The sequence below is a fragment of the Phyllostomus hastatus genome, unplaced genomic scaffold (assembly GCF_019186645.2).
Source record: "Phyllostomus hastatus isolate PE091 unplaced genomic scaffold, TTU_PhHast_1.1 phas_contig_17, whole genome shotgun sequence".
Lineage (NCBI taxonomy): Eukaryota > Metazoa > Chordata > Mammalia > Chiroptera > Phyllostomidae > Phyllostomus > Phyllostomus hastatus.
Window position 1 is genome coordinate 17452277 of NW_025333664.1, and position 25087 is coordinate 17477363.

Here is a 25087-nt window from a genome sequence, read left to right on the forward strand (position 1 = left end):
ATATGGAGATGACGTTCTAACTAATGGAGCTACCTGGCCAGGGCAGAACTTTATTTTTAAAAGATCATTGTAGTTGCTGAGTGGAGAATAGACAGCAGCAAGCAAGGTACGGATATGAGACATCCATCGGGCTACTGCGGTGGTCTAGATGGGAAACGGCCTGTGCTAGGAAATGCTGGCAGTGGGCGTGTGGGGTGCGCTGCTCACAGTGTCTGGAACATTGCAGGCATTGTAACTTACGTGTTAAACGCTTGTCACTGCAACTGGGGAGACTGAAACTGCGATTAGGTCAGGTATTAAATGTAGGTTTGGTATCCTGGGTGACTCCAGTTTGGGTCTTTAACACTACTATAAAATTAGGAGAGTGACGGAACCTGTATCACAGGGATGCTATGAAGATTAGATTAAACAATTCAAGTTTAGGGCAGTGGTACCAATATGATGGCGGGTGAAGCATTGAATAGCTGGGTGGATGATGGGAAAGCTGGTAGTTCAATTTGGGACACCAAGTGGGGAAGTCAAGGAGACGGTTGGATAGGCCGGTAGAAAACTGGGGAGAAAAATATGGACTAGAGATGAATTTTGGAAGTTACTGATATGTACTTATTGAAGCCTTGAGAGTGGCTAATATTGTCCAGAATAGAGCAAAAGGAAACTTTGGACAGTCCCAAGGAAAGCCAGGGTTTTTAAGAGTCAGAGGAATGGTGTTAATCTATACTTAGAAGCAGAGTAGTGTAAAGGAAAGGATAGAGTTTGAAATGAATCTTCATCTCTTATCCTCATTTTCCTTATCTGTAGAATGGGGATAGATAGATCACCTCCAAAGGTGATTGTACTTTCCTCCATTTTATTTCCTACATGGTGTTGCATTTTTTGTTCATAAGAATTTGTTCGACCTTAAGCATAAGAAGTGCGTTTTAGTCTGTCTTGAACAGATAAACAGAATAGAGCACAGAAAAATACAGTGGTACCTCAGTACTCCTTAATTCGTTCTGGAACTCGGGAGAAGTGCTGAAACCAATGAGTACTGAATGATGAAGTGTTTTCTCTTGGGCATGGGGACTCATACAAGTTCTAGCAAGTGTGACAAGTCCCGAGCAAGCACCAAGTGCTGAAACTTTTTCTCGTCGAAATGCGACAAGTACAGGGTTTGAGGAGTTCTGAAGCCAGCAAGTGCCAAGGTATAACTGTAGTAAGTTATAAGCATTTTACATGCATATAGGCCATAATGTTATCATGTAACTTCTATATTTGTGTCACTATAGATGAACACAAGATTGGGGACACTTAATAATTTAACCAAGGACATAAAGATAGTAGCGGAGGGTGAACTAGAACTAATTTGGTACTCAGTAAATGTTAATGAACAAACATAAATCATGTAATAAAAGGTTGTGCTCAGTTAATATTAGTTTTCCTTCTCAAATTTGGTTCAGGGATTGTGCTTGATAAATTACAGTATTATAGACAATTACTTCCCTTTGGTGTTTGGTAACATTTGTTATATTTGCCCCAATTTAGTTCAGAGGATATTTTACTTTTAGTGATCCTTAATAAATAATGTAATGTTGACCTTAAAAAACAGGACATCCAGTTATTTTACCAGCAAAATGGGTTTGTTTGGGAATAACAGAGAATTGCAATTCCAGACAAGTATAGTATAGCAAAAACTATAGTGAAGTCCAGCGAGCAAAGGAGAGGAACATAGAGGAATTTGGAAGGGGTTGTTTCGAATGAAAGTCCATGGAAGGAAAGCAAGAGAAGCTGTCAACAGTTCCTCATTGGCCGAGTGATTTGCTGGGCAAGGAAGGAAATCTGTTGGAGTAACGTTAAAGAGAAAAACCACAGGCCCAAAATGGTGTCCTTGTGCCTAAGGCCCAGGATACCAAACCTACATTTAATGTCTGATCTAATTGCAGTTTCAGCCTCTCCCAGAAACATAATTTTAAGTCAGCTGGTCTGGAATGTTCTGGTCAACACCCATGAGGTAGTCTGTCATGTGGGCTTCCTCTATCCCCCAAAGAAGAGGCAATCTGCATGATAAAAACCCTCCTGTTGCCCCCCTCCAAGGTGTCCCAGCCCCCCAGTTCTTTTCATTTTAAAATAGCACCATTGCCCTGGCTGGTGTGTCTCAGTGGGTTCAGTGCCTGGCCTGTGAATCAAAGGGTTGCCAGTTCCTTTCCTAGTCAGGACGCGTGCTGTGCGAGAGGCAACCAATTGATGTTTTTCTCACTCATCTGTTTCTCTTCCCACTTCCCCTCTCTCTAGAAATGAATAAACAACATCTCTAAATAAAATAAAATAAAATAGCTCCCTTGCTTCACCCTTCTTCCTATAAAAACCTTCCTTTTTGTACATCCGCACTGAGTACTCTTGTATTTGCTAGACAGGATACTACTGGATTCATGAGCTGCTTAATAAAGCCAATTAGCTCTCCACATTTACTCAGTGATTGATTGATTTTCATTTTACAATGGTATGACTTGCAAGGTGCGTATTTTTCTGTTGAGGTAGGTAATTGATTCTTCTTGTAATTGATGCTGAGTGGTGGTACCTGAGGGCTCCCCTTCTAGCCTCCCTTACACCATTTAAACGAAGCTTTTCCTTTATTAATTTTCACAAGATTAAATTGTAAACTTTTGGGAAAGGGATTCAGTCCTGTACGTTTTGGTGTTATTTCAATTGTTGGGCCATTAGGCTTAAAGTGTGTAATCATTCTAAAAAAAGAATTCAATTTCTCATGTTGCACCCAAGGAGATGGCGCAGTTGGCAGCTGTAACAGTGATATAAGGAAGGGCTGAGTCTTGGATTCGAGTTAAGTCACTGGGTCCAGTCGCCAGAATTGACCAGCCCCTTCCCCATGCCAAGCACTCCTAAGTGCCATGTGACCTTGGGTAACGGCTCCGTGCCCTAGTGAAAGGATGCCACGCCCTACGCGGGTTCTCAGGGGCTTCAGGAGGGTGCAACTCCGTGGAAGGGAGGAGGCCAGGCGGACGCAGCACTCAACCCCCTCCCTCCGGGTACTTACAAAGACTCACCGAGAACTACATCCAAGATGGCACCGGTGGCTGCTCCCGGCTCAGCCACCATCTTGGTAGTTCCCGAGGCCGGCGGGAGCGGCACCGGCGCGCGGCCCCGGCTTCCTCAGCGCGCCTGCGCGGCCGCACAGCCTCCCCCGCCCCTCTCGCCGCCGCTGTAGCCGCCGCCGCCGCTGCTGCACTGACGGCGGGTTGCCCCGCGCCCCAGGTGAGTGAGTGCCTCAGGCCGGCCCGCTGGGAACGCGGGCGCTGCTGGCGGGGCCCTAGCTCCCCTTGCTCGCTCCCGCCCCGCCTCGTCCCCGCTGCGCGGTGGGGCCCCGGGCTCTCGCTGCTAGCCTTAGGACCCCCTGGCGCCCTCCGCTTTCCCAGCTTGGGAGTACGGGTCAGCCCGGCCTCTCTCCGCCGCTCCGGGAGCCCGGGCTGCGGGGCCCCGCGGCGATGCCACCGGGCTGCCACCGTCCAGCGTGCTGGCGGCAGGGGCTGAGCCTCGGGGCGCCCACTCTTGGTCGCAGGGAGCCACCTCAGGCGCGACCCCCTTTCTCCTGCTCTGCCGGCGGTGGGACTTGGGTGGGCCTCGGTGTGGACACCCATCTGTTCCTCCCCCCGCCCCAGAGCCAGCGAGGCTTGGGAGATGGGCGGTGAGCTCTGGCGCAGCCCCACGACGACCCTGCGAGGGAGGTGCTTTTCCCTCCTCTTGACAGATGAGGAAACTGAGGCAGAGAGCGGTGAAGTGCCTGCCCAAGGTCACGCGGCCGACAGGCATGGGCTGGATCTTGCCCTCAGTGTCTTGGGCCAGTTCGGTTGGAATTTGATCTTGAACCTTTAAAAAAGATTGGAATACACTTATCTCTGGATTTGCATTTTCAACGTCATAAAAGACTGCAAAAACAGTATTTTCTTGTTGCTGAAGTACAAATGAGATGTTGCTGTAATAATAGTAGTGTTATTAATGAGAGCTAATGCTCACCCGGTGCTTGCCGTGTGCCTGGGATCTTGCGGAACATTTCATTAAGATTCTCACTTAACCTGAACGTTTCCGAATCAGTGTGTTGCCTCCTTCCTTTTCACGCACTTTTTTTTTTCTGCAGAGCTGGCCTCCCTGTGACAGGTAGACTCGGAGCCTTATGGCTTAGGAGGCAGTGAAGCGCTCCCCTGGCGGCTTCCTGGCAGAAGCGGGGTGAGCCTGGCGAGCCTGCCCCCAGGTTTTCCCGAGCCGGGCCCCCAGAGGATATAATTAGCCTTTTCTGGCTGCTGGGACAGCGGGAGCGGGCTGGCTGGGCTGGCTGGATGTGGGGGTGACAGAGCAAATCTGGCGAACACTCACCCCATTCTGGGGCTTTCGGGCTCTGTTTTTACATTGCGCTGGAACATCTTAGGATCTAAAATAAAGTAAAAAGAGAAAGAGTGTTGACACAGTGGTGCTGAATATAAGAAGCTACCACGATTTAAAGTCCCACAAGGAACAGCTGTAAAATCATGTGAATGTTTCCTCCCCAAAATAACTAGCTCAAACTGTCTTTTTTTTTCTTTCTTAGCAAATCCTTTTTAAACACTTAAAAGCTCCTCTAACTCAACCACCATCTCTGTGAAGCCTTCCTTGCTTGACTTTCCCAATCAGAATTACACACATGTGTGCGTGCGCACGCACACGCACAGTAGGACTATTAGCCCCTTGAGCTCATGGGCTGTCTTTGGGGACCATATGCCTAGCTCACAGTAGGTCTTTGGCAAAGGCTCAGTGAATTTCCACTATTCCTTTTCATTACTCAAAGAATGATTTTTTGTTGTTGTTGCCTTTCTGTATTTTCCACTTGCCCTTCAACTTCTCTTTGCTGTCCCTTCCTTTATATTTTATTTTTTTCCAGTTTTAGTGAGAAATAATTGACATACATCACTGTATAAATTTAAGGCATACAGCATGATGGCTTAATTTATATTGTGAAATGATTACCACAATAGGTTCCACTAACATTCATCTCACAGGTATGATTTTTTTAAAACAGAAAAGAATAAAGGGAACAAATATTTTTTCCTTGTGATCTTTCCTTTTAGATCTGCCACTCAGAAAGGTTTCTTGTCCACTCTGTTGTTTCTGAAAATTGCAAATTAGGGTCTGTATCAACAAGCCTGTTTATCCTTGACACTGGAGTTGGTATAATTGTAGAGAGCAGTTTTGATTTGCATGTTACTACAGTAAGGTAGCTTGAGCTTGTGGTCTTTTATTCTATCCCTAAATGCATGCTCGATTCATTTTTATATTTTTTGCCTTTTGTGGCAGACTGCCCCTGGTGCTAGCGGAGTAATCACAATTTTTACCATAAATCATTTCACAGTATTTGTAATAAATGTTCAAATGGGCCCTTTGGAAGGCAGCATATCTGTGCACAGTTCTCTACATAAATGATGCTTTTTAGCGATTTTTTCCAAATAATTTTCTGCAGATATATTCAGCTGTTATGTGGAAGACATGGCACTGGGAATGGTGAGAGAGTAAGCATTTAATAAAACATGGTTCCTGTTGAAAGAGCTTACTAGCTAACTGGGAAACACCATATCTAACTATAACTCAAGTCAGGTCTAAAAATTGCCATAATAGCATCATAAGCAAAGCAATGCTATGGAGTGAACTTGTCCAAGGTCAGACCTGGAGCTAAAACTTGAAAACTAAATTTTTATCTTTTACCCATTAAAGGTTTACCAGTATTTTAATGAATTTGTCCTTAAAGACATTAATCAGCAACTCTTATCAAAATTCTGCCCTGGCTGGTATAGCTCAGTGGATTGAATGCCAGCCTGAGAACCAGAGGGTGGTAGGTTGGATTCCCAGTCAGGGTACAGGCCTGGATTGCAGGCCAGATCCCCAGTAGGGGGCGTGCAAGAGGCAACCACACATTAATGTTTCTCCCTCTCTCCCTTCCCCCTCTCTAAAAATAAATAAAATCTTTAAAAAAGATTCTCTTTGTGTGCTTAGAACAGGATTGAGGAAGAGACAACTAAAATATGATTCATGTTTTCTAGGAAATATAATAGGTGTGTCAAGGACTTTCAGGTCCAAAGATTGATAGCATTTTGGGTTTACTGCAGAACTGGTGTCATTATATCCTGGAGGGCCTTTTTAATAGTAAAAACTGTTCTTTGACTTTGTAGACAGTGTGTACGTAATTGTTAAATCCTGTGGTAGAGAGACTAGATATGGCATAGGAGTTGGCAGAGGTGCAAGAGGGCTGAGCTGTGGTAGTGAAAACACTTTGGGGAGGAGTTAGAACTTTCTAGGCTTTGACAGATTGGTAGGGTCAGAATTAATCAAAAGAACAAGGAAGGTATTTTGAAGCAGGGTGGTAGAACTAATGCAAGATAACAATGCTTGCTGTGTTTAAGGGACAGCTAAAAATCTGGCTTGGCCAGGGTCACCTGAGTTGGATGAGAGCAGTGGTTCTCAGCCTTTAGTGCACTTCAGAATCACCTGGAGAGTTTATTAAAACCCGGAATGTCTGGTCCTGGCTGGTGTAGTTCAGTGGATTGAGCACAGGCCATCGAACCAAAGCATCACCAGTTTGATTCCTAGTCAGGGCACATGCCTGGGTTGCAGGCCATATATCCCCAGTATGGGGTGTGCTAGAGGCAACCATAGATTGCTGTTTCACTCCTTCTCTTTCTCCCTCCCTTCCCCATCTCTCTAAAAATAAATAAATGAAATCTTAAAAAACAAAACAAAAAACCCAGAATGTCTGATTCAGTCAGTACATTTGGAGTGGGGCCTAGTTTGTACTTTTAACAAGTTCCCTGATGGTGCCGATGCTTCTTATCCAAGGACAACACTTTGAGAATCACTAGATGAGAAGGTTGAGAAGCTAGTGTCAGAAACTATCGAAGCACTTTTTCCAAAAAAGTGGGGGGGGGGGGTGTGCATGGGTGCATGTGCATGTCATGTATCATCATAGGAGAGTTCTAGAAATCCACATTCTAAACCGCCGTCAATAATCACTTCTGGATGTGGGGTTTAGGTGGTTGCAGAAATTTACTTTTTACCGACACCTTTCTATATTTTTGCATGGTGCATATACTGCTTTTGTATTTAAACAAAAAAAGCAAGAGCCCTTTTTGAAGATATATACTGTACTAACATATTTATAGATTAAAAAAAGAGCTTGCTAAACTAATCTAATGTCACACAACAAACATTTTTAGAGTGTCTGCTGTATGCCAGATGCTGCCGGGATCTGGAAATACAAAGCCTTCGCCAAAGCTTGCAGCCTGGGGATTGCAATGGGCTGATAACAGCTCTGCTGAGTGTCGTGTGAGCTTCACATGAGCGAGGATGAAGGTTTAGCTCTGCCTGTGGCAGATAATAGGCACTTGGTAAATGATAAACGATTGAGTAAATCCAGACAGGAAGTAAGGGCTGTCGGAAAGAAAAGGGCAAATGGGAGATTTTGGAGGAAATGTTGACAAGTCTGAACAGGGATGCTGAAAGGAAGAAGTCTGTTGAGGACTTTCAGATCCAAAGATTGATAGCATTTCGGTTTACTGCAAACTGGGTGTCAAATTCTGAAAGGCCTTTTTATTTTTATTTTTATTTATTTTTTTTAAGGAAAATCATGTTTCTGCTGAGGTCCTGAAATATTACACAGATTTTATTTATTTATTTATTTATTTTTTTAGAGAGAGGGGAAGGGAGGGAGAAAGAGAGGTAGAGAAACATCGCGGGTACATGGATAGATCTGTTGCCTCTCTCACGCCCCCACCTGGGGACCTGGCCCACAACCCAGGCTTGTGCCCTGACTGGGAATCAAACTGGAGACATTTTAGTTCGCAGGCTGGCACTCCGCCCACTGAGCCACACCAGCCAGGGCTGAAAGGCCTTTTTGAAACCTCCCCACCCCACCCCCCTTTTTAAGAGACTGCTTGGAAATGGCACACAAAAACTAAACCTAGATTTAGTATGAGTATTTGCTAGGTTTTAGGGCTTTCTTTGGTAAATGAAAGTTTTTTTTCTTTAATATAGTACTAATTCTATTGTGTTTATAATATTTACCTACAGTCTGGCCATTAAATATTTATTATGTGAAATTAATGCACATACATGGAGGATGTTTTAAATACCGTACAAAAATGGGTTGTGTTATGTCTTTTGGTCTTCTCTCTTCAGCTGGGGGGATGGTATGGTAGACTCAGAATTCTGTCACGTTTCTCACAGTGCCTCGCAGAGTGTGGCGTGTCCGCAGCCCTAAACAGATCCATTGCTGATGGCTGAGTGTGGTGTACTCTGGAGGAAATAAGGCTTTGTTGCATTCTGAGTTAAAGTTTATATAGATGATATTTACATAATCAAGCAGTCTGTGCTTTTAAACTTGGTTGCTGTTAAGGAATATGGAGTAGGCATTCTTCCCAACTCTTTGTGTGGAGGTGCTCCATTTCATCTTCCCCAGAGATTTAATATAGGGAAATTAATTCCTCAAGTGGCTTACCCTGGGCTTTGGCTATATCATTAGACTGTAATCACTGCCCCCTAAAAATACCCACAGTCTGCAGTTTGGGGTTTTCACTTGATCGAGTAAAATTTTCTGCTACAGCCATTCTTCACGCTTGGTTTTATACTACTTACTAAGATTTTTCTGTTATAAGTTTTGCAGGTTTTTTTTTTTTTTAAAGATAATGCTGTTTCAGGTTTGAAGGCAATAGCTATTATTTGGGGGGAAGTGGGAGAGTGATGGCGTAAAAACTCATAAACACAATAAAGTGGGGTAAGAAAAACTGTGTGTAGCTCATAAAAACCGTGTGAAGCTGCTTCCCGTTTCTAATGAAAACCTAAGATTAGCGGTCATGTCAGCTTTTCCTTTAATTGGTAATTGCCATATGATAGTTTTTCCAGAAATACTATTTGCTTTCAAAACAGGCACAGTTGTTTATTTTAAATGACAGTTTTAATCCTTAGAATTCTTCCACATTTTTAAGTCTGAACTTTCAACTTACGGTAAAAGTGGAATGCTTTCTAAAATTGCGGCATTGGGGCTCTAAAGCTGTTATGTGAAGCCATAACACTTAGCAGAGAGAGGAGAGGAATCAGGCTACTGTCTCTTTCTCCTTGCACCTGAGAAAGCTGTGGGGACAGGACCTCTCCTGCCATTCTCCAAGTTTTGAAGATGTCACAGCTTTTAAGCCTTTGTGTTGAAAGATGGGCTTAACCGGGATTTTGACCAAATGTGATGTTAGATAATTAAGCAGTCCACAGGGTTGCTTTTCAAATACTCCCCAATAAGAGCAGTCCCCTATTAATTAAAGTAATAATGCTAATACCTAATAATACCCAAATTTCATCTTAATAAAGCCTAAACTTTATATGGTGCTCTTCAGTTTAAAATTATTTGCTCAATGAGATCCTGGTAAATTCCAGTAGCCAAACCTGAGTAAAAAGTAGAACTAATGATCAGCTGGCATCAGGTGGGAAGAGCTGTTTGTAGAAGCCTGCCAAGCACTAGATGCAGGCTGCTCAGGTTCAAATCCTTGCTTTGCCACCCACTAGCTGTGTGACCTTTGACATATTATAAAACCTCTCCAAGTGTCAGATTATTCATCTGTAAAACAGGGAGGATTGCAGTACCTATTTTACAACTGTATTAGAAAATAAAATGAAATAATTAGTGGACAGAGTGGTTATTATGATATCTGGCATATAGCTACTGCTCAGTAAATTAGGCTAGAATGAGTATTAAAAGCACTGCATCTTAGGATTCTGGCTTATTCTTTACCTCCACTCAGACTGGGTTAAAGGTCAGATTGTTTTCAGGGATTCTGCCTCATAGCTGGTGGGAACCCAGTGCCCACCCCAACAGCACATACCGGGGTCTCACCAGCAGTCCTGGTGTCCTGAGCTGCATCCTTCAAGAGTGGAAGGCCGAAGGTAGTGCTTCTGCTTCTAGAGTTCCTTTAGCGTGACCCCCACATTAGAGCTTCAGCTGGTTGGTGGGTGTCTGGGGCTATCGAGAAGGCCCCTAGGTCGGCATTATTTTGTTTTAGTAGTGATTTGCACCAGCACCCCAGGATGAATAGAATGAATGTTGGGGGGAGGGGAGCAAAAGTGGGTTTATAGTTGTGAGTATGTGAAACAGAGTCTATCTTGTATTACTGATTATTGTACGATTTTCCACATGAACATCTGAGAACCTACTTCAGCCCCACCCTGTTGGACAGACTCAGATTTCCAGCTTGACAGTCTTCACAAGCCTTCTGTTTCCCACCTGTTGCCCAAGTCAAGGAGTGACACGCTGGAAAGGTGGACCTGCTGTGAAGGGTACTGCCCTTTTCAGAAAAACAGGCCTGTGGGCCACAAGGGGTGTGTTCTGTTCAAATGAGGGTCTGTGGGCATGCTTTAGCAGTTACCTGTGATCACTTTTCCACCCACCTTTGCCTACTGGGTAGAATCTCTGAGAGTGTTTCTTCCCATGAAGAGGAACCCAGACTTCCCTCTATGTGGAGTACAAAAGCTCAGTGAGTTGTATTTTAAAAAGTTGTTTTTCTCTGAGCTGGGTAGTTTGGCTTGTTTATTGCACTTTCTGGAAAGTCTCCTGAGACCCTTTCCTTTCCTAAGGGCCCTCAGGAGGCAACAGTGAAACCAACATCCATTATCCTAGATGCTTGTGGGATTGCTTAAGTCAGTAGTTTTATGATTAGATTAATTCAGGCTTCAACCCTGGCAAAACTTGAGGGCCAAGTCATCAGGTAGTTGTGCTTCATACAGAGTGAAGTGTGGAATTTAGCCCAGTCCTCTGTGAGATCTTTCAGAGCCTGGAATAGGAGTCCAGATGCCAGTCCCTGCCCCTCACCTAACCGGCCGCGTGAATTTAGGCAAATTACTCACATTTCCAGGCCCGTTTTCTCATCTGAGGATGAAGGCATGACTGTAGACCAGCGGTTTTCAACTGCCAACACATCAATAGCCGTCCAGTGTAAGTTAATGAAAATGATACCTATTTTTTTGTGAGATCAGCAGAAAATATAATATACTTTTTGGTGTGCTACAGAATTTCAGTAATTAGTTTATGTGTGCCATCAGATGAAAAAGTTTGAAAATTGCCGTGGTAGACCAGTGGTTCTCAGTCCTTAGATGCATTTTTAGAATTATCTGTGGAGTTTTAAAAACAACATCAGGGCCCTACCCAGGACCAATTAAACTGGATTTTTGGGATTGGAGCCTGGGTATTGCTATTCTTCAAAGCTAGTCTTGGAAGAAGACTTCCAAGTCTTTCTAATGTGGAGCTAAAAACTATCAGAGGAGATGACCGTGTTTTAAACAGTTGCGTCGTTCCGCTCAGGAAGCTTCATTGGTTGTCCACACATAAAGTCCCATTTGTGTCTTCAGTGTTCTGACCAGCCTTGTCTTCTTCCCCAGCTGCATTGTTCTCTTTGGCGTCTCCTGGATATATTTTGTGTACCTCTTTCCCACTCCTGATGTCCTTACCTGCAATGTCCTCTCTTCCCTTACAGCCATCCAGAACATACCTACTCAAGGCCCGTCATTCTCACCTCCTTTGGGAGACTCCTGACCGTTCCAGTCCTTAGTTATTTCTCTTGAAGACAGACTTGGGTGTCACAACTGTTGGAGGAGGGTGCTACTGTCATGTAGTGGGTAGAGGCCAGGGATGTTCCCAAACATTCTATGCATGGGACAGTCCTCCACAACAAAAATATCTGGCCCACAATGTCAATGGTGTCAAAGTCGAAAAATGGCCATAGAGGGTGGGAAGTAGGGATGGCTGGGGAGGTGAGGGGGGAGTGGTGAGGGGAAATGGAGACAACTATACTTGAACAACAATGAAAACAATAGAAAACAAAAAAAAGAAGAAGAAGAAAAACTGCCATAGAGTTTGTCAAATTCATAGGCTTATGTTTGTACTGCTTTGAACTGTAGTGGTTTGTTTATAGACCTAATCTCCTCTACTCAGTTGAATTAATGGGTGAAGGCAAACTCCAATCCCCTATCTCGGCTTTCTTGTTATTAACTTCATATTAGGGCTTAATCCTCAAGCCTGCGGCCTGATCCTAACCACTCTGTGACTTAGGACCAGAGATAAAGAGGTCCTCAGTGTAGGCTGGGTGCAGTGAGGCAGTCTGCTGAATGTCTCTCCTTTTTACCCCCGGGCACTTTATTCTGTGATAACCTGGGAGACAGTGTGAGACAGTGCACGGGGAGAGCACTGGGGTCAGGAGAGAACTGAGTTTCAGTGCCAGCTGCCGCATTCATTAGTCGTATTGTTTTGGTTACTCCATTTCACCTCTTTCAGCCTCAGTTTCCTTATCTCTGTAATAGAGGCCATTGCCTCAGTGTTTTCCCTCACCGAGTGATCATCTGTAGTGATGTACCGTAGTGATCATCCATTAATTAAGATGTTAGATGGAAAGATGCTTTGTGAATTGCGAAGTGCTGTAGTATTGCTTATTCAGCCAGCAGTGTATGGGCGAAAACAGAGGATGTGAGTCAGGAGCACTTGCTGTGGGAGCACCATCGTCTACCTTCTCAGCCTGTCCCCTGGCCGCTTTCTGCAGCTTTTCAGCCATAACTGTTTCAGCACCAGCTGGCCCTGTCCAGCTCGTTCTCCTCAGTGTGCCTTCTCTGCTGCCTCCATTCTGTTTTAGTTGTCTGCCTGCAGTCTTGCTAAAACCAAAAGCGATTGACGTTGCCTCTAGAATACAAACTAGGGCCTGGCATCAGTATATCTTGGCAAAGCCTGATCAAGGCCACCCAAATTACCTTGGCCATGGGGGGAAGCTACAAAACAAGATGGCTTGTAGTTTAGAAAGCCAGTAGTGTATATATAACCCCTTACTGTCATTTTTAAGTAACAAAGCAGCGTTTTTAAGCACTGGAAATCTCACTGAGCTTTCTCTAAGTGGACAAAGCACACAGTGTGAGATAGAAGCCTGAGACCCTCATCTCTGTGGGGTCTAGCCGAGTGCACCCTCCCACTGAGTTGCTGAGTGACCTTCAGCCAGTCTTTGAACCTAATCAGGTTGATAACTGAGTGACCCCTTAGGATTGTAGTGAGAATAAAATGGGGGGGGGGGGGGAGCAGAGGAACTCTTACCCTGGGAGAGAATGTAAACTACTGCTTTCAGGGAGCTTCTGGGTCACAGAATGTCAGCCCTGCCAGGGACCACAAAGGTCATCTTGCCCAACCTCTTCCCAGGACAAATGGGGAAACTGAGGTCTAGAAAGAGAAAATACTTTGCCCAGTGACCACAGCTAGAGTCCACATCTGATGTGCTTAAGGCTCTTTCCATGACGGGAAGAATCTGGGCATCCATGTTTTCGGAGTGAACGGAGGCTGCACACAGAAGCATATTGTTGGACTGTGTTTAAACTATGCTCTGCAGAGAGAACCCCAGCTGCCTCACCACCCTTCAGCCAGCCCCCCTACACTTTTTTCTGTTCTCTATTTCAGAGTGTTGGTGCAAAAAATTAAGTCAGTAGTCTGGATGATCTTTCAAGTTCCTCTTGTGCTGATTATCAAAGAACACTGGTGCCTCTCCTGGCCATCCTTGGAACATTTTTGCTTACATTTAAATTCAGAAATGTCAATTTCTGTATTTCTACAAGGTCATAGTTATGGGCGTTTTTTCCCCACCGAGAACTGAACCTCCTTTTCCCTAGACTTTAATACTGTTGACTTTCGTAGCTAGAGAAAGATAATGGCCCTTTCTCAGTCTTCCCCTTCCTCCTTTCCTCTTCAGTATTTGAGTCTTCTCCCCATTCATGTAAATTTCTCTTACTCCTTGACTTCTTTGACTTTGTACTTCTGCATTACCTCTTGTATCTCTTGAGTCTTTTTTTCTTCATTTCTTACTGATTCTGCTTTCCTTTCCATCACTGAGTTGTCTTTCAGAAGAGCCCAGGCTCCACCTCCTCCATGTCTCTGGTTTGGTGAGTGCTGTGGGGGAGGAAAAATAATTTTCCTTCTACCCTTCTGGCTGGACTACTAATTAAACTGGCACAAGAGAGATTAGAAGGAGAAAAACAAAGTCCAATAAAATGTATGCCTCCTGTATACATGGGAGAGACCCAGGAAAACTGAGTAACATTCCAAACTGTGGAAGCCATCACCATCACCTTAAATACTACCTTTGGCCAAAGACAAAAGAAGGTGCTGGGGGTGGGTAATCAGTTCTGGGAAGTTACCAGGCAAAGCACAATGAACAAGAATGAGATTGTTATGTAGATTTAAGTTGTTGTCTTCCCCATTGATAGTGAGTGCAGGCCTGGTGGAGTGCAGCAAACACACATGCAGATGGGGATTCCCTTAGAACGCACATGCCCTTTACAAGGTCCTGCTTGGTTTTCAGAGCTTTCCCCCTGTGTGCTCTTTCTTAAAATTAACCAGCTGGAAATAATATCCCAAAGATATTTTGAGGTGGCAAGCTCTGCTCCCCGTTAGTACCTATAGATTTTCCTCACTAAATCTCACTCTGTGCACTGGTCTCTTGGATGTCCAGTTTTTAGCTGTAACTCAAAATCAATTTTTTTCACCACTTTCTGCTGTTGCTTTTTAGTTCCTGCATTTCATTCATTGCCCCATCATTCTTTTATCCCTGTAACTAGAAACAGTGGGGGAGGAAGAAACTTTCCTCTGCCCTCACGGTTCTTTCAGCTCGTCTAATAATAGTCAAATAAACATGAAATAGATTAACAAGAGAAAATAGCCAAATGTAATTACATACATATGTATGGAAAGAAACCCTACATACCTGTGAGAGCCAGAGACCCACATACATGAGAGGTTCAGAGACAGAAAGGGAAATTGAAGTATAAGATGTTCTGAGCTACGGGTGAAGTTAAAGCCCTTTGGGGCTTCAAAAAGTAGTCAGTAATTTCAGGGAGAGCACGTGTTCAGCAATTATTACTTTGTCCTGCCATGTAGATAGGTAAAAAGTCATTTCTGGTGATAATTCTTAATGTGGGCAAGGCTCCTGAATTCTTCTGGATAGTGAGGGGTGGGGGGCTGGACAGAAGTTGCATTTGAGCCTGCAGAGTCTTGATTCCCTTTAGCTGAAAATAATCCACATACCGCTTAGGCACATCTTGGGCTTGCTTATTCCAAACCCCTACAAAACCTTGGCAAAATCTGAATTCTCTGACCTCGTGCTATTTTTACCAATTTTGTACCTCAGATCACCCATCTTTATGTCTGGATTCCAATAGCAGGACCAGGCTCTTGTCACTTTTCAGCTGGATTTCTGCACTGAACTGCCAAACTCCTCTCCCTCCCCAGTGCATTCTCCTTCTAGTTGGTCTGGTCTGTTGAATCTTTTTGAAATCCCATGTGAAATCTTTTTTAGAAGAAGGCAGGATAAAATTAGATTAATAGAGGTCTCTCTGCCCCATCCTCCTCATTTCTATTAGGGATCAGTGCTAATAATCAAGCCTTTCTGTTCTTTATCGCTTCAAAGGATGTCACCTATTGAACAGTCATCACTCAAAACTGATTGTGTCTAAGATCCTCAACGAGACACCCAGGTGACTGTCTGAGGCTCACTGTTCTGACAAGCAAGAAATAGCCTTTGTTTCCGAAACTGGTTACCAAGTACATGCTAGAATTTTGTTTCTCTTTTTCCTACTCATGTTCTCCTAGTCCTGAGCTAACTACTAAGATGCTGAGATTTCTTGTCCTGGTGTGATGACTCAAACCTTCATTCTAAGGCATCTGAGTCACTGGTGGTACCGCATTGCTCTGGGCTTCTGTTACTTTTACTTCAAGGAGGTGCCCTTGGGTAGAGAGGGGAAGAAACTTGCCCAGGGTCTGTGGCCAGGAGGTGGGGCCTGGCGTTGGTACCATGGTCTAGTGGGGAAAGCAAAGGCTTTTAAATCCTTGCCCTGTTACTTAGATGGGGGATATTGGGAAAGCCATTTAACTTCTCTCCAAGCCTGAGTTTCTCATCTTTAAGAAATGACAATGTCTGCCTGAAAGGACTGTTATGAAGATTAAACATAAGGTATTTAGGTTATAATTCCTGGAAGTTTAGAATTTATACTTGACCCTTTTCCTTTCTAGTCATCTGGTACCAGGCTTACCTGCTCAGTTAGAGGAAGGCAGGTTTTTACTTTTCATTGCTCCTTCTACCTCATAAAGCTGGGAAGGAGTGTCAACATTTCGTTGTTTACTGAAGTTCATAAAATCTCTACTAGCTTTTTAAAAATATCAGTAGCCCTTAGAACCAGGATGAATCTGGCAGCCATGTCATTTGTGCAGATGAGGGAACTGCAGGCCTCAGATCCCCGGGAGGAAGCCAATCTGTGTAGCTGGGAGATCTGGAGATGGAATTTTCCACCATGTGGCCTCAGTTTTCCTATAGATGTTATAAAACTGTTCATTGGCAAGGGCTCAGGACAATGAGAACTAAGCAAAAATTGAGTCTCCAGAAGAAAACATTAGGTCCCCTATAATGTAGAAGGTGAACATCTATTGTGTTGTTGCCAACTCCTAAGTCACACTGGAGCAGCTTCCTGTCCTGCATTGAGTCTGCATTGGGCCCAGCTGATAGGGAGAGCCTTCTCATTTAATTTGAGTCCTTATTTAAGTGTTTGTCCTGGCACAAACATCATTTTTTTCATCTTTAAAAAATGCATGGGAACACTAGGTGAATGCCAGTCTCTTTGGACCTGAGGGCAGCTGGGGCTTTCCTCTGTCCCCGAGGCTCTTGGACAGGCCCCATGTGGACTCACACTTGAGTCATCAACGTCCTGAAGTCCTGCAGTTTCAAGTGAGTGAGTTAGAGCAGGGAATAAAGCAGGTGGGTTGGAAAAACAGTTTTAGGAAATCACCACTTTACCTAGGAAAAAAGAACCAATGGAAATAGACTAAAATGTTAACAGCAGTTGTCTTTAAATGGAAGGGCTAAGTAAAATATCTTTTAATTATTCTGTGGTTTCCACATTTTCTAAAGTGAGTACATACAGTATTCCTTTTATAATAGGAAAAAGAACTTTCAAATTGCCATTTTAAATTACTGGTAAAGAGTGAAGTCCAAATGAAAAGTTGCCACAGTTTATAGTGTGATTAATAAACACACAAGTAGATACTAGTTAGGTTAGTATTTTTAGAGTTAATTGGATCGAAGCACATCTGTAAAGGAGAGATTTGTAGATGCTAGCCGAAACGTGTGATAAAAGATTCAAGCCACCTCATTTCTTTTTGAAATGTCACTGGTAAAAAATAAAATAAAATAAAAATTCCATTTCTGGGCATTCCATACCCTTAATCAAGTTTATAGGGTACCTGGGGTCCAAGAGAAAAACTATATTCTTCTGTAGGGAGGTTAAGTTGTCACCAGGTTTATGCTAAGTGCCACAAACGTTTGGGTTGCTTATGATTGGCATGTGAGGTCTATTTCTCTTAGTTTGAGGAGAGTTCCCGATGGGCATCCTCTGGGTTCTTCGAAGGAATGATAACAGCCACCGGTCTTGCCCACACTCAGTGGCGGTAGGAGTTACGCAAGGATGTGAATACCAGGAGGCAGAGATCATAGAGACCACTGTGAGTCGGTCTGCCATAACTGTCTAGTTTCCCGTGTCTTCAGCACCCTGAGCAGTGTGCAACACATACTAATTTCTAATATTTGAATGAATGGCTGTAACAGGAAAGTTGTATTTCCAACTTCTAGTTTAAGCCCCTTTCTTCACTTCCTTTTCTTCTATTTCAGAGTTACTGATTTATTTTTGAGAATCCTCTATTTTCATCTGTCCTCATGGATGAACTTCAGGATGTTCAACTCACGGAGATCAAACCACTTCTAAATGATAAGGTAAAGACTACTCTGTTTTCACTAAAATATAGAGATTACTCTTCTCACTAAAATGTCTTTTTTCCCTATAATTATTCATTTCTGTATTATCTAAATGGTAACTAACTCAAACCACATTTAGCTTGACTTTCTATAAAGGGAATACTTTTATTTTTTTATTGACTGATTTTTAGAGAGAGAGAAACATCCATTTGTTGTTTCACTTATTTATGCAGTCATTGGTTGCTTCTTGTACGTGCCCTGACCAGGGATTGAACCCACAACCTTGGCTTATTGTGACAACACTCTAACCAACTGAGCTCCCCAGCCAGGGCTGGAGGGAATACATTTTAAAATACATTCTTTAACCATCTTTTTGATGGTTTTTCTCTATTTTCTTTCTTCCTACTTTGCTTTTATGGACCAAATTCAGTCAAGTTATCCTTGAAATTTTCTTGTTTTATAGATAGAGATAGTAAGGGAAAAACTAATAGGCAAAGTGAAGTAGAATGTATGAGAATGGGGTTTAACTTAGAATCCAAGGGTCTTGAGTTTCAGTTTCTCTGAGGAAGAGTTAACTAGCAGCCATGGCTGGTAGGGTACATAGGCTCCAACACTCTCCCTAAAGTTTGTCCAGTAAGCAGTGTGATCCTTCTGTCAATGTAGAGGTTTTCGTCAGGGATGCCTGGATGTCAGTAATAAACATCACTTTTCTGCCAGTGTTAGAGAACTACACAGAGTAAAGAGCCGTATGATACAAGTTACCAACCAGCTGAGAAAGGCTCACCCTCTCTCCGGTCCCTCTCTGTTCTGTAAATGTGCCCGAAATTCCTTCTCTCTGGTCCTCCTCTTCTGGTTTACTGTCATTGCTCCCTGCTAAAACATTCTTGTAGCCTGGTGTGAAGGACTGCATGGCATTCTTTCCCGCGGGGAGCATCGATGAGGAGGGAGGGTAAAGCGGGTGAGGTGGGGGCGCAGGGTACACCAGAAGATGCTGCTATACCCTGTTACCTTTGCTGCCCAAAGGAAGGCCCTTCACCTACAACTTTCTACGGCTGCTGACTCACTGTGTGTTTCATTCATTTGCTCTTGGATCCTGTCAGCCCCATTTTCTTCCCTGTGATGTCATCTGTCCATCCCCACTCTTACTCCTTTCTTCGTCTGTCACCAGACTTCTTGCTCTTTCCCTTGGCAAGCTGCACACTTTGTGTAGCCCCCTGTGGCTTATTTTGTGGCTTCCCTCTCATGTTTTTTCTTTTAAACTCTCCTTTAAGTAGTAGTGTCTTTTGGTGTATGTAAAGGGCTGTCCCAAAAATGATGTGCCACAAAGAGGAGGAAGGAAACAAAATTCCTTCCACCCGCTTCTGTAAAGCGTATGTACATAGCCAGAGAAATGAGCAGTTACAAGGCAGGTGGAAGTAGGCAGTTTAGCTTCAGGAGGGTGGTAACCTATCCTAAATCTGGCTGATCACCAGAATCAGCTGGGGAATTGTTGAAACATACAGATTCCTGGGTCCCCCCAGACTAACTAAATTGGAATCTGAGGGGAGGAGAACAGGACACAAACACATACCCCTCTCTTATCAGTGGTCCTCAGCTTCGGCTGCTTGTTGGAATTACTTGGGGAGATTTAAAAATTATCAATGCCTAGGTCCTACTTCCAGAGATTCTGATCGAATTGTTCTAAGATGTGGCTGAGCTTCTTTTTTAAAAACTCCCATAATTGAGAACCGTGCCTAAAGTGATTCTGATTAGCCAGTGCTGGAAAACCGTGATCTGACGGGTCTCCAGTGTCTGAAGACGGAGACACGAATAAGAAGAGGGCCCTCTTCTGAGCCCGGAAGTCCACAGGGTGCCTGAGGAGGCACCTACATGAAAGAGTTGCAGATGTTAATTGACTGGGCAGCTCGGAGAGAAAGCATATGGAAAAGGAAAGATTCAGCGAATGTGACTGTAAAAGAGCACTGAGTTTATTTCTGGATCCTCCTCTCTGAGGCCACAATGATGCCTAAGTGGTATGGACAGAACTGTGCCCCTTTCTCCACCGAACTCATATGTTAAACGCACCCCCCCACCATGTGACTTTATTGGAAATAGGTCCTTAAAGGGGGTGATTAAGGTTGCATGAGTCATAAGAGTATAGCCCTAATCCAGTAGAATTGGTGGCCTTTTAAGAAGAGGAAGAGAGAGGGAGACAGCCCCCTGTGAGGACACAGCAAGATGGTGGCCAGGCCAGCCAGGAAGAGCTGTCTCCAGAAACAACCTGCCAGAATCTCGATCTCGTGTTTCCAGCCTCCGGAATTGTGAGGAGGTACTATATTTTGCTGGGTATAATGCGCTCCGGTGTATAATGCACACCCATGCTTTTGGCCCAAACTTTCAGGAAAAAAATCTTTCGTTTTAATTTTTAAATTCAATTATTTATTTATATTTAGAAACAAACTGATTATTATATTCCAGGGTCTTATTTTGTATACGGATATCATTATTGCTTTCCAGAGTTACACTTTTAATAACACATAAGCATAAGAATTAAAAGCATTTTTGAGATATAGAATTAGTACTACCCATGTATAATGAATGCCCCCTCTTATTTTTCCCTCAAAAATTTGGGCAAAAAAGTGCACATTATACACTGCAAAATATGGTAAATTTCTATCATTTAAGTCACTCAGGCAGCCCAAGCAGCCTAAGAAATCAAGTAATTAATGCCTCACTTCCTAACATCTGTTAGCTCCTCTTTGATGTGCCTGTGCTGTTCCTGCCCACTTCCCACGCTCCCTCTCTCCCCCTGGGAAGTACTGCTACCCAGTCCCCATACGTGAGCGCTCCCCTGCTCCAGCAAAGCTGTATAGAAACAGATTGGCAAGAGGCCCTCTTCGGATGGTGGCCTCCCAAACAGAATTCTACCCCCGTTCGTATCGCCCCCCGCCCTGCCTCAAGGGGTCAGTGCTTCTGTCTTTGCCCAGCAAGTGCGTGCTTTTTCACACATTGTGAAAGGTGTAATGATGATAATGCCTCTCATCCATTATTTCATTTGGTCCTGCCAACAGCTTGGTGATGTTGGGCACAAATCAATTTATTCCCGTATTGCTGGTGAGGAGACTAAGGCTCAGAGAGGTGAAGCGGCTTACTCTGAGTACCCGAAAACACCTGCTGGAGAGTCTTGCCACTATTAATGTTTTGGGCTAGATCATTATTTATTGTGGGAGGCTGTTCTGTGCATTGTAGGGTATTGAGCAGCATCCTTGGCCTCAACCCACCAGATGTCAGTAGCACCTCCCCAGGTGTGACAGTCAGAAATGTCTCCAGACACTGCCAACTGTCCCCGGGGGGCCAAGCTCTCCCCAGGGAAGAACCATGCTATTAGCAATAAGCCTTCAGGTCTGAATAGGAATAGGTAGATGTCTTAAGGTTTTTTGTTTTGGGGGAGATTTTTTGATTGTCCTGCTATTATTTATTAAGCACCTTTTATGTGCCAGGTGCTTTACATACCGTCTCCCTTTCAGTCATCAGAGTATCCCATTGAAGCGGATGGCATTATTCCTCACTAGCAGATGAAAGACCGAAAGGCTGGCTTGCCCAGTCAGTAAGTGGCAGAGCCAGGATTAAAACTTACATCTTTCCTACTCCAGAACCTGAGGCCTTTCCCCTGGGTTCACTCTGTAGATGTTTTCACATAACCTCTGTGGCTCGCTCTGTCTCTTTAAGGCAAAGCCTAAAGATGTGCATTACTGCACTTCATCCTTCTGCCCGCTCTCCTCATAGACAGACTCGTAGCCAAAGACATCGCTGCACCCTTCCAGGCTGCAGGGGCTGAAGGAAGTCTAGACCCGATCTGGTATGGAGAAGTTTGTCCCGAGATGACTATAGGGAAGCATTCTCAAAATAGCTTTAAGCGAGGCTTATGTTAACTTTCCTCTTATCATTTGTTGGTACTTTTCCCATTTAATTTTAGTACATCTGTGGTTTTATCTATAGCTCAGAATTGTGAAGAAGTGGATAATTTTGTCATGTTTGTTTTAGCTCCACTGATGAAAAGAAGCACCCACTGGCTCTTTCTTATCTTTGTTTTGGATAGCAGAAATTGCCTAGGTATATGAAATGACTTTAAAAAATAGCACTAAATCATTTTTAGAGCATTTTCACAATGTTATTTTAATCTCTTAACCTCTTGTGAAGTAAGGAGTTGAAGGTATTTTTAACTCCATTTTATAGACAAGGCTCAGAGAGGTTGTGTGACTTGCCCGATGCCAGTGTGCTGTGAGGTGGTGCAGCCAGGACTAGATCCAGCACCTGCTGGCGTCAGCTTGGATGGGAGTTTAGAGCTCTTCCTGCCATCTGCTGCCTTGTGTAGCTGGTAGTTCCCACCATGTCGCCCCAAAAACCGTATAACCAGCAAAAGAGCTGACTGGTTTGTGCTTCATTTCCTGGCCCCTCTACCTGCTGTTGGCTCAGATGCGACTGAGTCTGGCGATAGCCAAAGGCCACGCTTGAGAAAATAAGTAGGGGCCATAATTGGCCTCTGCAGAACTGAGAAAATATCGAGAAGGGGAATAAATATTTAGTAGGGAGAATAGAAGCAAATTATTTACTTTGTTTTGGTTGTTACAGTAGGAAGTGAGGTAGACTCTATTACAGTTTGTTTTTCCTTTCTACTTGTGACTAGAAATGTGAGGAGAGGAGAGTAGGAGGGAGAACCTAGGGATGAGTTTTTTATAACCTTCCAATAGCAGACATAGGCAAATGGGTAGTGCCATGTTTTCTTAAAAAGAAGAAGAAGAAGAAGAAGCAGCAGCCCTGGCTGGTGTAGCTCAGTGGATTGAGCGCAGGCTGCAAACCAAAGTGTCGCAGGTTCGATTCCCAGTCAGGGCACATGCCTGGGTTGCAGGCCACGGCCCCCAGCAACTGCACATTGATGTTTCTCTCTCTGTCTATCTCCCTCCCTTCCCTCTCTAAAAATAAATAAATAAAATCTTAAAAAAAAAAGAAAAAAGAAAAGAAATTAAGCCCTAGCTGGTGTGGCTCAGTGGGTTGAGTGCCAGCCTGCGAACCAAAGGGTTGCCAGTTTGATTCCCAGTCAGGGCACAGGCCTGGGTTTCTGGCCAGGTCCCCAGTAGGGGTCATGCGAGAGTCAACCACACATTGATGTTTCTGTCCCTCTCTTTCTCCCTCCTTTCCGCTTTCTCTAAAAATAAATAAATCTTTTAAAAAATTAAAACAGATTTATTGACATTTTCATTAAAGACTATTTAAGGAGTAGTGCACTAGAGGTATGGGAGGCCCTTAATGTGCACTCTAAGAGATGATTGTCACATTAGTTGTCAGAAATTCCCTAGACAGGACTGGAGTGGTAAATCAGTTCCCAAGCAAGTAATGATGCCACTAAGACAGTTCTCAACCTGCTACAGAGTCAACAGGAGTTGGTGGGAAGAGCCCACGCCTTAGCCACAATTTAGCAGGGTATGCACAGAGTTTTTATTGCAAGAGGTCAGTGATACATAATGCCTGATAGACTGTTAGGGTAAAGATTATTTTAGAATAGAAATTGTACTTTTTTGCCCTGGCTGGTGTGGCTCAGTAGATTGAGAGCCTGAGAACTAAAAGGTTGTAGGTTTTATTCTCAGTCAGGGCACATGCCTGGGTTGTGGGCCAGGTCCCCAGTTGGGGGGCGTGCGAGAGGCAACTGTACCTCTCACACCTCCATGTTTTTATCCTTCTCTTCCTCTCTTCCCCTCTCTCTAAAAATAAGTAAATTAAAAATCTTTAAGAAATTATACTTTTTCATCACTCTGCAGATAATTATGGAAGTATCTGACCTCTATAAGTTTCTTTATGAAGTGTCAGTTCTTTAATTAGTAATTTATGAATGTGTAATATAGATAATTAAAATATCTGTACATATACACCCATACAGACACACACACACACAACTTTCATTTTTGTCTCTGGATTATTAGCTTGAACAGATTTCTGTTTAAAAATAGTTCACTGATGATTGTAAAACATTGATTTATTAATTTATGTTAAGTGATTATAATACTCTGCTACTAAAGAAAAACAGTATTTTCTAGGCTCATCTCACTCTTCTGCTTGTATAATTCCTCATCTTTCTACTTTCTGTTGGTAAGGATTATTGCCTTTTTTAAAAATAGAAATGCCATATTTTATTCTCTAACAGTTTTTAAAAATCAGCTTGTTTACTAAGTGCCAGGACTGAGACTATAATGGTGAATCGGGCACAAGCCTGTCCCCCACTTCAAGTTCACAGCACATTTATTTACCCAGTAGATTTACCCCCAGTCTCTTCCTCTTGGTGGTCAGTTCTGCGATCTTACATATCTTGTCCTTTGCATTATATCTGTTGCTTTCTGTCTTGTGAAACCGTACATGTCTCTTGACTGGATCTCATGTTGGTAAACTACATTTTTTTTCTCCCTAGCAATTACTTGTTTTTTTAAATTTTACTCCCTCCCTCCTTTTTTTCATACTTTTCTTTTCATTCATTGACCTATTCTTAGTTGTGTTTTGCTTTCTCAGGCTTGTATTTGAGAGATCACTTGCTTTTAATTCACCTTCAGGAGCTGCTTCATTTACTTTCTATGCTTGGCCTGAGGCTCCACCAGGAGACACTCGTCTTAGCTGGCTTCTACCTTGACTGCAGCTTTCAGTAATAATTTACCTTTTTCTTTGACTTAATATTTTTTTTGCCTTTGCCCCAATTATTCTATTATTTAAATTCTTTTCTTGACACCCTTCCTGCTACTTAAATCTGCTTAGTGCAAGAATCTCTCTGAACGTGGAATTAATGGTATCTTCAAAATGCACAGAAGGAACAAAGAAAACACACAGAATTTGAAACTTCTAAATGTTTTGTTAGAGTAGCATCGTGTACTTCAAGTATGAGAGACACTTAAGTTCCCATGGAAGGCCCCCAAGGAAGTCTTTCTCCTTCCATAATGAACCCAATGAGTAGTATTAAGTTTTTAATAAATTCAAGGAATACAACTTCAGGAGACCACAGGTTGAGTGGGGCCCAGCTAATGACCTCCATTCAGAAACTCTGGGTGCTAAATACTGTCAAACAAACCTAGTTATATCCTTTCTCCAGGATGATCACTCATGAAGCCTGAAGCCATTCTCTATGAGCTTCTGGCATCTCTTTGAGAGTGGGGGGTGCGGCAGAGCCAAGAAAACAAGTGTTAGGATAGTCTCCCTTCAATTATTGGTACCTTTTCTTCTGGGCTTCTAGCTGTGTACATTGGATTAAGAACACA

General features: G+C 43.4%; 1 protein-coding gene across 4 annotated transcripts in view; it reads left to right on the forward strand.

Annotated features, from left to right (window-relative positions):
* Positions 1-3016: 3016 nt before the first annotated feature.
* The window catches only part of NDRG3 (NDRG family member 3), a 65202-nt gene continuing 43131 nt past the window's right edge, over positions 3017-25087 (forward strand). Inside the window, exons 1-2 of one of the 4 annotated variants that reach the window (XM_045833291.1) lie at positions 3017-3246; positions 17730-17831. In XM_045833291.1, coding sequence (XP_045689247.1) covers positions 17775-17831 — 57 coding nt within the window. In that variant the 5' untranslated portion in view covers positions 3017-3246; positions 17730-17774. The remainder of the gene's footprint in view (positions 3247-17729; positions 17832-25087) is intronic. The other 3 variants (XM_045833292.1, XM_045833289.1, XM_045833290.1) reach the window with 3 other exon arrangements.